The 12,906-nt window shown below is 41.9% G+C and overlaps 1 protein-coding gene across 1 annotated transcript in view; it reads right to left on the bottom strand.

Annotated features, from left to right (window-relative positions):
* Positions 1-12,906, bottom strand: part of LOC144505023 (uncharacterized) — a 296,824-nt gene that overhangs the window by 210,480 nt on the left and 73,438 nt on the right. The window contains exon 9 of the mRNA XM_078230677.1: positions 11,356-11,694. Within this exon, the coding sequence (XP_078086803.1) occupies positions 11,356-11,694 (339 nt within the window). The remainder of the gene's footprint in view (positions 1-11,355; positions 11,695-12,906) is intronic.

Raw genomic sequence — 12,906 nt, 5'->3', positions numbered from 1 at the left:
CAGCTACAATACTTAGCATCTAATCAACAATGTGAAAAACGTCCTGATCACAAAAAATGTACAAACCTAATCTATAAGATTACCACACCATTCATTTACCTTCAATCATTAGCAAAGTGGTGGAAGGTATGAGTGACAGTGCTGTTAGCCACTGGGCTCTAGACCTCACTGCGGATACTTAATTGGAGTAGCTATATACATACTGCAACAACAAGAACAGGTTCGAAGTTGGAGAAACACATCTCCTGATTCCCCAAGTTGTGTCCACCATCTACAAGTCACAAGTCAGGAGTGTGATGGAAGTTTCCTCCCTCACTCCAAAGATATGCGGGTTAGGTTGATTAGAGTCATAGAGTCATAAAGTCATAGAGGTTTACAGCATGGAAACAGGCCCTTCGGCCCAACTTGTCCATGCCGCCCTTTAGTTTTAAACCCCTAAGCTAGTCCCAATTGCCCGCATTTGGCCCATATCCCTCTATACCCATCTTACCCATGTAACTGTCTAGATGCTTATTAAAAGACAAAATTGTACCCATCTCTACTACTACCCCTGGCAGACGTTCCAGACACTCACCACCTTCTGTGTGAAAAAATTGCCCCTCTGGATACTTTTGTATCTCTCCCCTCTCACCTTAAACCCTCTAGTTTTAAACTCCCCTACCTTTGGGAAAAGATATTGACTATCTAGCTGATCTGTGGAGTACAGTGAAGGTTTACCAAGCTCATTCCTGGGATGGCAAGTCTGTCATTTGAGGAGAGACTAAATTGACGAGGATTATATTCACTGGAGTTTAGAAGAGTGAGAGGGTTCTTATAGAAACTTATATAATTCTAACTGGGTTAGATAGGGTAGATTCAGAAAGAATGTTCCCATTGGTGGGGCAGCCAAAAACTAAGGGTCATAGTTTCAGGATAAGGGGTAAACCTTTTAGAACTGAGTTGAGGAGAAATTTCTTCACCCAGAAGTTGGTGAATGTGTGGAATTCATGACCACTGAATGTAGCTGAGGTCAAAACGTTGTCTGATTTCAAAAAAAAATTAGATATATCTTTTGACCCTATAGGGATCAAGGGATATGGGAGAAAGGGGGGATCAGGATATTTAATTTGATGATCAGCCATGATCAAGATGAATGGCGGAGCAGGCTCAAAGGGCCAAATGGCCTACTCCTACTTCTACTTTCTATGTTTCAATAAAGCTGTTGTTGTTATTTTTAATCAACATGATGATAGAAGCCAGAGGGTGGTTGTAGAAGGTTGTTTTTCAAACTGTAGGCCTGTGACCAGTGGTGTGCCTCAGGGATCAGTACTGGGTCCACTGTTATTTCTCATTTATATTCATGATTTGGATGAGAATATAGGAGGCATGGTTGGTAAGTTTGCAGATGACACCAAGATTGATGGCATAGTAGACAGTGAAGAAAGTTATCTCGGATTGCAACAGGATCTTGATCAATTGGGCCAGTGGGCTGATGAATGGCAGATGGAGTTTAATTTAGATAAATGCGAGGTGATGCATTTAGGTAGATTGAACCAGGGCAGCACTTATTAGTTAATGGTAGGGCGTTGGGGAGAGTTACAGAACAAAGAGATCTGGGGGTACATGTTCATAGCTCCTTGAAAGTGGAGTCACAGTGGACAGAGTGGTGAAGAAGGCATTCAGCATGTTTGGTTTCATTGGTCAGAACATTGAATACAGGAGTTGGGATGTCTTGTTGAAGTTGTACAAGACGTTGGTAAGGCCACACCTGGAATGCTGTGTACAGTTCTGGTCACCCTATTATAGAAACAATATTATTAAACTAGAAAGAGTGCAGAAAAGATTTACGAGGATGCTACCGGGACTTGATGGATTGAGTTAAAAGGAGAGGCTGAATAGACTGGGACTTTTTTCTCTGGAGCGTAGGAGGCTGAGGGGTGACCTGATAGAGGTCTATAAAATAATGAGGGGCATAGACAAGGTAGATAGTCAATATATTTTCCCAAAGGTAGGGGAGTCTAAAACTAGAGGGCATAGGTTTAAGGTGAGAGGGGAGAGATACAAAAGTGTCCAGAGGGGCAATTTCTTCACACAGTGGGTGGTGAGTGTCTGGAACAAGCTGCCAGAGGTAGTAGTAGAGGAGGGTACAATTTTGTCTTTTAAAAAGCATTTAGATAGTTACATGGGTATGATGGGTATAGAGTGATATGGGCCAAAAGCGGGCAATTGGGATTAGCTTTGGGGTTTAAAAAAAAAGGGCGGCATGGACAAGTTGGGCCGAAGGGCCTGTTTCCATGCTGTAAACCTCTATGACTCTATAACTATTGACTGTAGATTTTTGCTGATCGTTTTGAGGGTTACATGTTCTTAGTCATAATTGATGCACACTCAAAGTTGTCAGACGTTATCGTGAAATCTACTACATATGAGCAAATCATTGAAAAGTTTGATAACATTGTTGCAAGATTTGGTAAACCTGAACAGATTGTCAGCCATATTGGCTCATATTTTAATTCACAAAAGTTTGAGGATTGACTCAAAGTAAATTGTATTCAGCATATAAAATCCATACCTTATCATCCATCAACTAATGGATTCGTACAATCCTTGAAACATTCTTTATAAGCTTCTATAAAGCAAGAATAGCTTCATGGCATCTTATAGAAACACTACTCATGTGACTACCCAAAGTTCACCGGTATTACGACGCTTACAGTGAAATTTGAGAAATACATTAAATTTGTTACTACCTCTCGAAACGTCAGAGACAGTTGAGTGTCAACAACAAACTCAAGTTGCTAGGTGAGAAGTGAGGGCAAAACAATACTCATTTGAAGGAGATTGGTTAGCGCGCAATTATGCCAGCAGTAAGAAATGGGTACCAGCCATAGTTTTAGCAAAAACAGGCCCAATTTTTTACCCGGTTCAAAGCAAAGATGAACTAGTTTGCAACGTCATGCTGACCAATTGTTGTCATCTTAAAATTATTTATCTGAATATCTACAGAAGTAGCAGCTCCTTTAGTCCCTGATGTTGTGAATACTACTACAGAAGACTTAATTGAATCTGAGTTGCCTGATGATTGTGTCTTTGCGACAATACCATGTGAGAATGATGCAGAATTATTTCCAAGAAAAGATGGCCGGAATTTTACCAGCATGCCCGACCCGAAATCGGGGTGGGTGAGGCTCGCAGAATGGCATTCTCCATTGGCCTCGAGCGGCGGTTTACGAGCCTTGAGCGGGCGACGCGATAAAATTCCAGCAGAATTGTCTACTGAAATTCCAAATCATACTTTTAGGGTCAAGGACAGGCAAATTCCATAATATCAAACAGGAATAGATGTCCTCCTGTTCAACTTTCTTATTGACTGTGTATAATGATTAATGGTGCATAGTACCAAATCTAGAGTATGATTGATTTTATGTATAATACCATAGTAACTTGTTGTCATGACCACAGCACTAAAGAGGAAGAGATGTTATATGTTGAAGTGGTTGTGTGATTGTTTTAAGAGCAAGTCACATAATTTGATGACGATGTCATAGGGATGTTTCACAGGCTCCTGTTTAGTTTCATTTTCTACTCTGTACAGGCAACAACTCCTTCAATAAACCTATTGTTACTATTTTGAATCAATGTGTGCAAACCACATTTTTGTTGGTGCAAAACCCACAACCTGTAACATAGTTAGGACATTATACATGTTAACATTAAGTGTGTTTGCATTCAACATGATATTTTAATGTGAATGAATAAAAACATACATTGCTGTGTTTTTTTATAGGTGCAACTGGAAAATACCAAAAAGGATGCACAATTTGCAAGAACAAACAGAGCACAGCCATTGTAAAATTTTCATTACATTATGAGGGTTTGAATGTTACCTTGCATTTGCTGAATTTTATTAATATTTAAATAAAGCTGAGATGCATCTCTTGTATTTTCCCCAGGTTGCAGAGGTTTTGGTTCTTGTCTTTCCAAACCTGTTCATATAGAGGTCACCTGTTACCTTGCACTCAGTTTTCCTTATACATTTCTTACATTCTAATAAATACTGTTTCAAAATGGACCACAATCTCAAATATGAAAATCATTGTAACAAAATGACAGACATCTCTGAAGAATTTCCAAACATTTACACAACAAGTGTTAAGACTCAGCCCCCTGAGGTCCCAAATATTACTGATGCCAGTCTTCACAGTTCAATTCACTCAATGTGATATCAAGTAGTAACTAAATGCTCTGAATATAGTAAAGGTTAGGGATCCTAACAACATTCTGATCATGTACTGAAGACTTCTTCTCCATGACTAGTTGCCAAACCAAACTGTGCCATTACAGCTACAATATGTAGCATCTAACCAACAATGTGAAAAACGTCCTGATCACAAAAAATGTACAAACCTAATCCATAAGATTACCACAGCATTTGTTTACCTTCAATCATTAGCAAAGTGGTGGAAGATATGTGTGACAGTGCTATTAGCCACTGGGCTCTAGACCTCACTGTGGATACTTAATTGGAGTAGCTATATACATGCTGCAACAATCAGAACAGGTTAGATGTTGGAGAAACTCATCTCCTGATTCCCCAAGTTGCGTCCACCCTCTACAAGTCAGAAGTGTGATAGAAATTTTCTCCCTCACTCCAAAGGGCGGCACGGTAGCACAGTGGTTAGCACTGCTGCTTCACAGCTCCAGGGACCTGGGTTTGATTCCCGGCTTGGGTCACCGTCTGCGTGAAGTTTGCACATTCTCCTCGTGTCTGCGTGGGTTTCCTTCGGGTGCTCCGGTTTCCTCCCACAGTCCAAAGATGTGCGGGTTAGGTTGATTGGCCATGCTAAAATTGCCCTTAATGTCCTGAGATGCGTGGATTAGTGGGTAAATATGTAGGGATATGGGGGTAGGACCTGGGTGGGATTGTGGTCGGTGCAGACTCGATGGGCTGAATGGCCTCTTTCTGTACTGTAGGGATTCTATGATTCTAAGATGTGCGGGTTATGTTCATTAGAGTCATAGAGGTTTACAGCATGGAAACAGACCCTTCAGCCCAACTTGTCCATGCCGCCCTTTTGTTTTAAACCCCAAGCTAGTCCCAATTACCCGCATTTGGCCCATATCCCTCTATACCCATCTTACCCCTGTAAGTGTCTAAATGCTTTTAAAAAGACAAAATTGTACCCATCTGTACTACTACCTCTGGAAGATTGTTCCAGACACTCACCACCCTCTGTGTGAAAAAATTGCTTCTCTGGACACTTCTGTATCTCTCTCCTCTCACCTTAAACCTATGCCCTGTAGTTTTAGACTCCCCTACCTTTGGAAAAAGATATTCACTATCCAGCTGATCTGAGTCCCTCATTATTTTATAGACCTCTATAAGATCACCCCTCAGCCTCCTACGCTCCAGAGAAAAATGTCCCAGTCTATCCAGCCTCTCCTTATAACTCAATCCATCAAGTCCTGGTAACATCCTTGTAAATCATTTCTGCACCCTTTCTAGTTTAATAATATCCTCTCTATAATAAGGTGACCAGAACTGCACACAGTATTCCAAGTGTGGCCTCACCAATGTCTTGTACAACTTCAACAAGACGTCCCAACTCCTGTATTCAATGTTCTGACCGATGAAACCAAGCATGCCGAATGCCTCCTTCACCACTCTGTCCACCTGTGACTCCACTTTCAAGGAGCTATGAACATGTACCCCAAGATCTCTTTGTTCTGTAACTCTCCCCAACGCCCTACCATTAACTGAGTAAGTCCTGCCCTGGTTCAATCTACCAAAATGCATCACCTCACATTTGTCTAAATTAAGCTCCATCTGCCATCCGTCAGCCCATTGGCCCAATTGATCAAGATCCCGTTGCAATTGGAGATAACTTTCTTTACTGTCCACTATGCCACCAATCTTGATGTCATCTGCAAACTTACTAACCATGCCTCCTATATTCTCATCCAAATAATTAACATAAATGACAAATAACAGTGGACCCAGTACTGATCCCTGAGGCACATCGCTGGTCACAGGCCTTCAGTTTGAAAAACAACTCTCTACAACCACCCTCTGGCTTCTGTCAAGAAGCCAATTTTGTATCCATTTAGATACCTCACCCTGGATCCCGTGAGATTTAACCTTATGCAACAACCTACTATGCAGTACCTTGTCAAAGGCCTTGTTAAAGTCCATGTAGACAACATCAACTGCACTGCCCTCATCTACCTTCTTGGTTACCTCTTCAAGAAACTCAATTAAATTTGTGAGACATGATTTTCCACTCACAAAGCCATGCTGACTGTCCCTAATCAGTCCTTGCATCTCTAAATGCCTGTAGATCATGTCTCTCAAAATACCTTCCAACAATTTACCCACCACAGATGTGAGGCTCACTGGCCTGTAGTTCCCAGGCTTTTCCCTGCAGCCCTTTTTAAACAAAGGCACAACATTTGCCACTCTCCAATCTTCAGGCACCTCACCCGTGACTATCGATGATTCAAATATCTCGGCTAGGGGACGCGCAATTTCCTCCCTAGCCTCCCACAATGTCCTGGGATACACCTCATCAGGTCCTGGGGATTTATCTACCTTGATGCGCTTTAAGACTTCCAGCACCTTTTTCTCTGTTATATGTACACTCCTCGACATCACTATTTATTTCCCCAAGTTCCCTAACATCTATGCTTTTCTCAACAGTAAATACTGATTGACCGTGTTAAATTGTGCTTCAGTGTCAGGGAGATTAACAGGGTTAATATCGGAGGTTGCAGGGATGGGGCCTGGGTAAAGAGTTGTCGGTGCAGACTCGATGGGCTGAATGGCTTCCTTCTGCATAGTAAGGATTCTATGTTATTCTATGAATTATGTGGCTATCAGGCCAATAACTGAGTAGCTTTCCCCAAGATCTCGCACCCCAGAATGGGAATCCTGACTCTGAAAACTCCTGACCAATTACAGACTGAAGGCTTTACATTGCTCTGCAGCGACAACATGGGAACAGTGGCTGCTGCAGGCATTACACCCTCGTGAAGCCGAGGATTGCAGAGCAACCCAGGCCACAGATGAGTGATGGAGGGAAGGGAAAAAGGGTTTGCCAGTAAGAGAAGCTTCTCAGCAATTCCCCCACTTCCTGTTATTGTGGGTCCTTTGATCAGGCATCGACTGCCCAACATCGAGGGACCTTCACCCCCGCACCACACATAATTTTTGAGATCCCTGCAGGGTGAGACCCCCACCTGCTGCTGGTCAATACCACTCAGTGGTATTAACAGCCTCAACTGGCAGCAGAGCAGGAAGGCTGTCGCCGAGATTTCCTGCCCCCAAATTAATTGGGCCAAAGGAGGGTAGGCAGTGGGGTCTTTACTCATCAACCCCCTGCCCAATTATATTCCCCCACTGACACTAAATCGACCTCAGCGGAAGGCATTAAATTTCATCCATTAAGTCAGATGACCAAAAACTTGATCAGTGAGGTCGTCTTAAGAAAAATCTTAAAGGAGGAAAGTGAGATAGAGAGACAGAGAGGGGTAAGGGGGAAAATTCAGAACTCAGGGCCTAAAGAACTGAAGGCATGGCCATCAGTGGTGAAGCAATCAGAATTTTGAAAGCTCATGAGGCCAGAATTCGAGCAAGCAGATACCTGAGAGGGTTGTGTGTTTGGAGGAGATTACAGAGATAGGGAGGGGCAAGGTCCTGGTGAGATTTGTTATCAAGAATGAGAATTTAAAGATCAAAACATTCTTTGATCGGGAAACAATATAGGTAAGTGCACACAGTGATAATCAGAGAACGGGACTCGCCGCACATTATCCTAATAGATTACATGTTGTTATAAGTTATAGCTATAAGTAGAAATAATTTAAAAAATATAAACAAGAGGCAATATCCACTCCAAGTTTTTTCCAACAATGCCACATTCGCTGAAATGTGTAAAAGCTAAAGTTGGGTTACAGTAATTTCTTACCTGCAGCTTTGCATTTCCTTGTACTCAGCACCAGAGCCAGGATAATGATAAGGAGAAGAGGCAGACTCACAAAAATAACAACACTGGTGTGCTGAAAAGTGTTAACACCTGTCAGAAGAATAAGCACAGATTGGCATTTATTTTATAGTTTAAATGAGAAGAAACAAATTAAGATCTCCTAATGACCCAGTAGATAAATCTCCTGCCTGATTTCACATTCAAGTGAACAGATCAATCGATCAGAGGTTTAATTCCTGATCCAAGTTAACCAGCTTCACTCAGGAATGTTGGAATGTTACAGCTGTCCTCAGTCCTGGTCAGTTGGAGAATGGGAAATCTAAATCACACTGGGTTCTCCTTGCTGGCTGCATCCCAGTGATTGCTTCTGGAAAGGAGTTTTGTACAGATGACTGGGAAGTTAAGGATCTGATTCAGTTATGACACTTCCTGCTGTACAAAAGATGAATGATACTCATTGACAAGGTTAGACTTGAATACGGACTATTTGAATGAGGACTGCATTCAACAGAGTGCATTTTGAGGTGAGATGGAGAAAAATGGGTTAAGTTAAAAAAGGAGAGATGAAGGATTTGCCACGACAGAGCAAAGAATCTATCTACCTCCGTCGTAAAAATACTCAGTGACACTGCCTTCACTGTCTTCTGAGGCTGAGAGTTCCAAAGTTGCACAACCCTCAGAAAAATGTTCTCCTCATCTCTGATTTAAAAGGGCAAACACTAATTTTAAATCAGTGCCCCTTGTTCTGGACTCACCACCAGAGGAAGTATATTTTCCACATCTGCTTTGTCAAGAACATTCAGGATCTTATGTACTTCAATCAAGTCACCTCTCACTTTTCTAAACTCCAGTGGAAATAAGCCCAGTCTGCCTAACCTTTCCTCATAAGCCAACACACTCCTCATTCCTGGTATCAATCAAGTGAACATCCTCTGAATTGCCTTGAATGTATTTATAATCTTCCTTAAATAAGGAGAGCAAAACTGCACACAGTATTTGAGTTGCAGTGTCACCAATGTCCTGTATAATTGAAGCATAAGATCCTTACTTTTAGCCTAAATCCTTACTTCTTTGTTCATTTCCTCTTGCAATAAAGGATAGAATTCCATTAGTCTTCTTAATTACTTGTTGTACCTACGTACTAAGTTTTGTGACTCATGCACTAAAATACCTAATTCCCTCAGCACCTTAGAATTCTGCAGCTGTTCTCCATTTAAACATCAATCTATTTTTTTATTCTTCCTGCCAAAGTGAACAACTTCACATTTCCACATTATAGTCCATCTTCCAGATCTTTGCTCACTCACTCAATGTATCTATAACCATCTGCACCCTCTGTATGTCCTCTTCAACACATACTCCCCTCCTATCTTTGTGTCATCTGCAGATTTATCTACCATGCCTTCAGTCTCCTCATCTAAGTCATTGATATCAATTGTAAAATGTGAGGCCTCAGCACAGAACCCAAAGGGACTCCACTCATCACATCTTGCTAGTCAGAAAAATACCTGTTTATGCATACTTTGCTTTCTGTCAGCCAGCCAATCTTGTATCTAGGGTAATATCTTACCCCTTACACGATGTGCTTTTATTTTCTGCAATAACCTTTGATGTGGCATCTACAGGCTCCTCTTTACTCACAACACATTACTCCTTTGGGTCACTTCAACTACGTTTTCCAGTTTTAAAACAAAATAGTATCTGAAAAGTGGGAACTTAGCACAGGAATGATGGATGCAAATTCTGTGCTCCTGTTTTCCACCAGACTCTATATTTCCTATGTGGTTTTCAGCTAGTTAGCCTTGATGTTGGGGCGGCACGATGGCACAGTGGTTAGCACTGCTGCCACACAGTGGTTAGCTCTGCTGCCACACAGTGGTTAGCACTACTGCCACACAGTGTCAGGGACCCGGGCTCAATTCCGGCCTCAGGTGACTGTATGGAGTCTGTACATTCTCCCTGAATCTGCGTGGGTTTCCTCTGGGTGCTCTGGTTTCCTCCCACAGTCCTAAAAATGTGTGGGTTAGGTTGATTGGCCATGCTAAACTGATCTCAGGGGGATTAGCAGGGTAAATATGTGTGGTTATGGGAATAGTGTCTGGGTAGGATTGTGGTCGGTGCAGACTCGATGGGCCGAATGGCTTCCTTCTACACTGTAGGGATTCTATGTTAGTTGGCCAGTATAAATGATGTGATGGAGTGTTGTAGTCCTGTACAATCAGACTCCTAACGCTATTACTGCCTACAATACAGAGGCAAAATTATTTCAAAACAGGAAACCTAAAACTAAAATTTCAAGAGATAAAAAAAATGTTAATGGAATGCAAGTTATTTCTGCTCCCTTCCCAAACTGATTTTTCGTGGATCTGGAACACTGGGCCAGGGTTTTATGAGTGGCGGGTTTTCCGACCCAGCCGCGAAACTTTAATTAGCTAATGGCGAAACGTTCGACCTTATCTGTAGAGGACATTTTGGCTTTGAGTGTTGCCAGCCAATCTGAAGGCTTGGCAGCTTTCTGGTTCCAGCAACGCCTCCAGGAATCATCGCCAGAGTTGGAACTGCACCCAATCCCATAGAAGGAGGCCCAGAAACCAAATGGTATTTAAATTGGAAGGTTTTGACAGACAGTTCTGTAGAATCATAGAATCATAGAGTCCCTATAGCGCAGAAAGAAGTCATTCAGCCCATCAAGCCTGCACTGACAACACTGCCACCAAGGCTCTATTCCCGTAACACCACATATTTACCCTGCTAATCACCCTGACACGAAGGGGCAATTGAATACCGCCAATCAAACCCATGCAAACACAGGGAAAACGTGCAAACTCCACACAGGCAGTCACCCAAGGCCAGAATTGAACCCTGTGAGGCAGCAGTGCTAACCACTGAGCCACTGTGCCGCCCTGAGCACTAACCCAAAACATTAACTCAGTTTCAATTTCCACACATGCTGCCAGAGCTGCTGAGTTTATCCAGCATTTTATTTTTTTATTTCAGGTTTCCAGAATATGCAGCATTTTGCCTTTATTACAAAGGAGCTGCTTACTGTTAATTTTCAGATCATATGGAATGAAGATCTTGGGGGTGTTTCGATGAAACAAAGCACATGTCCAATTCCTTCTGTCTCTATCGGCTTTCTGAATAATCAGCTGTAACAAAACCTCTTCCTGATTCTGAGCCTTCAATGTTTTCTCCATAACAGTTTTCCCATCACTGCTGATCCAAACAAGTCTCATTGATTCAGTGACATCAGAGACAGAGCAGGTCAGGGTAACGGTGTCTCCCTCACTCACTGCATCAGATGGCTCAGCTGTGACTGCGGAAACAAGAAAATCATTTAGATTGTAAACAATGACTTGATCATTGAAAACAACAGCAACATTCTGTCTCCTACCTTTAACTGTGATCAGTTTAATGGTCACCAGTTTATTTGTTCCCAGAGAACATGTGTAAACTCCAGCATCTTCAAACTGCACAGGGACAATCCTCATGCTGAAGTTCTTGCCATTGAAATTTCTCTCTGTGGGGACCAGTCGATCCCCAAAGTTGATCTTGCTTACATTGACGGGCTGAGATTTGTAAATAGAAGCGATTTCTTTCTCTTCATTCTGAAAATAACGCGATGACCAGGTCCATTTAGTTTTAATGTTTGCAGAAATAATTTCACAAGTTAGGTCGAGTTCACTGTGATTTGCGCTTGCTCGATAAAGTGTATAATTAACACTGTGTAAATCTGTAACAGAGAGAGAGAGATGAGACAAGGGGTTAGAATTTTACAGCTGCTGAGATACAGATGTTCTGAATTTCCCCAGGAACAAACATCACTCCTCCTGGCAAACATCAGCTGGGAGAGTAGCATCGGGACAGGGGAATTGGATCTGGATACACTGACTGTTCAAACAGACTGACTATTGTTTAGACACTGGGTTATGCCACAATGTTTAGCTGCCCCAAACGTGACCCCATCAAGTTGTTCAAATGAAGACGGAGACATTGACAGTTCCAAAAGGATTGCAAAGTCAGTCCAAATTGATACTGAAAGGGTAAGCTTGAATGAGGCTCAAATGTTTAACCTTTAGTAAAGCAGTTAACAATTATTTTTTTCAAGTTAAGCAGTTGACCCTCTGTTGGAACAGTGTGGCATGTTCATTATTGCAGTATGTTCACATAGAAACGTACAAATTAGCAGCAGGAATAGGCCATTTGGCCTAACCCTGCTCCAACATTGATTAATGATCCGATTGTGGTCACAACATCACATTCCACCTACCCCTGATAACTTTGGACTTCCTTGTTAGTCAAGAATCTATACCTCTGTCTTAGCTTCCACCATTTTCTTTATGGAATACCTTTACCCAATCTCAATATTTATGGTTTAAAATTAACCAATTTAACAAGGCTTGAGTTAAAGAAAGAGCAAGTTTATTTACTATTAATGGAAGAAATGATAAAACACATGCATATACATTCATAGAGATTACAAGTGAGAATTGAGTCCAAAGTAAGTAAGTACTGAAAAGGGGATACAAAACAACCCTTGACTTGCCTGTGAGGAGTCGATGATGAAACATTGCAACCATTGTGATTCATGATATAAGTAGTGCTGACTTCAGCAGGTGAATGGTGGGTTTCTAGATTCCAATATTCTGCAGTTTGCCTGAGAATCTGCCCTATTTTTTTGTTCAGGGATGGTTTGGCAGCTTCAACAATCAGAGAGAGAGAGAGAGACTACCTGCAAAGCTTTTACTGTCTTTTCTCCTGGGTCACACACTGACAACCCTGCACCAGCCAACCCTAACTGAACTTTGCAGTTGACTCTTATCCCTGTCTTTGTATATTCCTTGAAGGTGAAACTCCAACATCTGCCTAGGATGTTGTTCACAGGATATCATTACTGTTGAGATGATACACATCTTCCATTATCTCCACAGGAAATGACAATTAG

Source organism: Mustelus asterias, chromosome 16, assembly GCF_964213995.1.
Source record: "Mustelus asterias chromosome 16, sMusAst1.hap1.1, whole genome shotgun sequence".
Classification (NCBI taxonomy): domain Eukaryota; kingdom Metazoa; phylum Chordata; class Chondrichthyes; order Carcharhiniformes; family Triakidae; genus Mustelus; species Mustelus asterias.
This window is presented reverse-complemented; position numbering and strand designations above follow the sequence as displayed.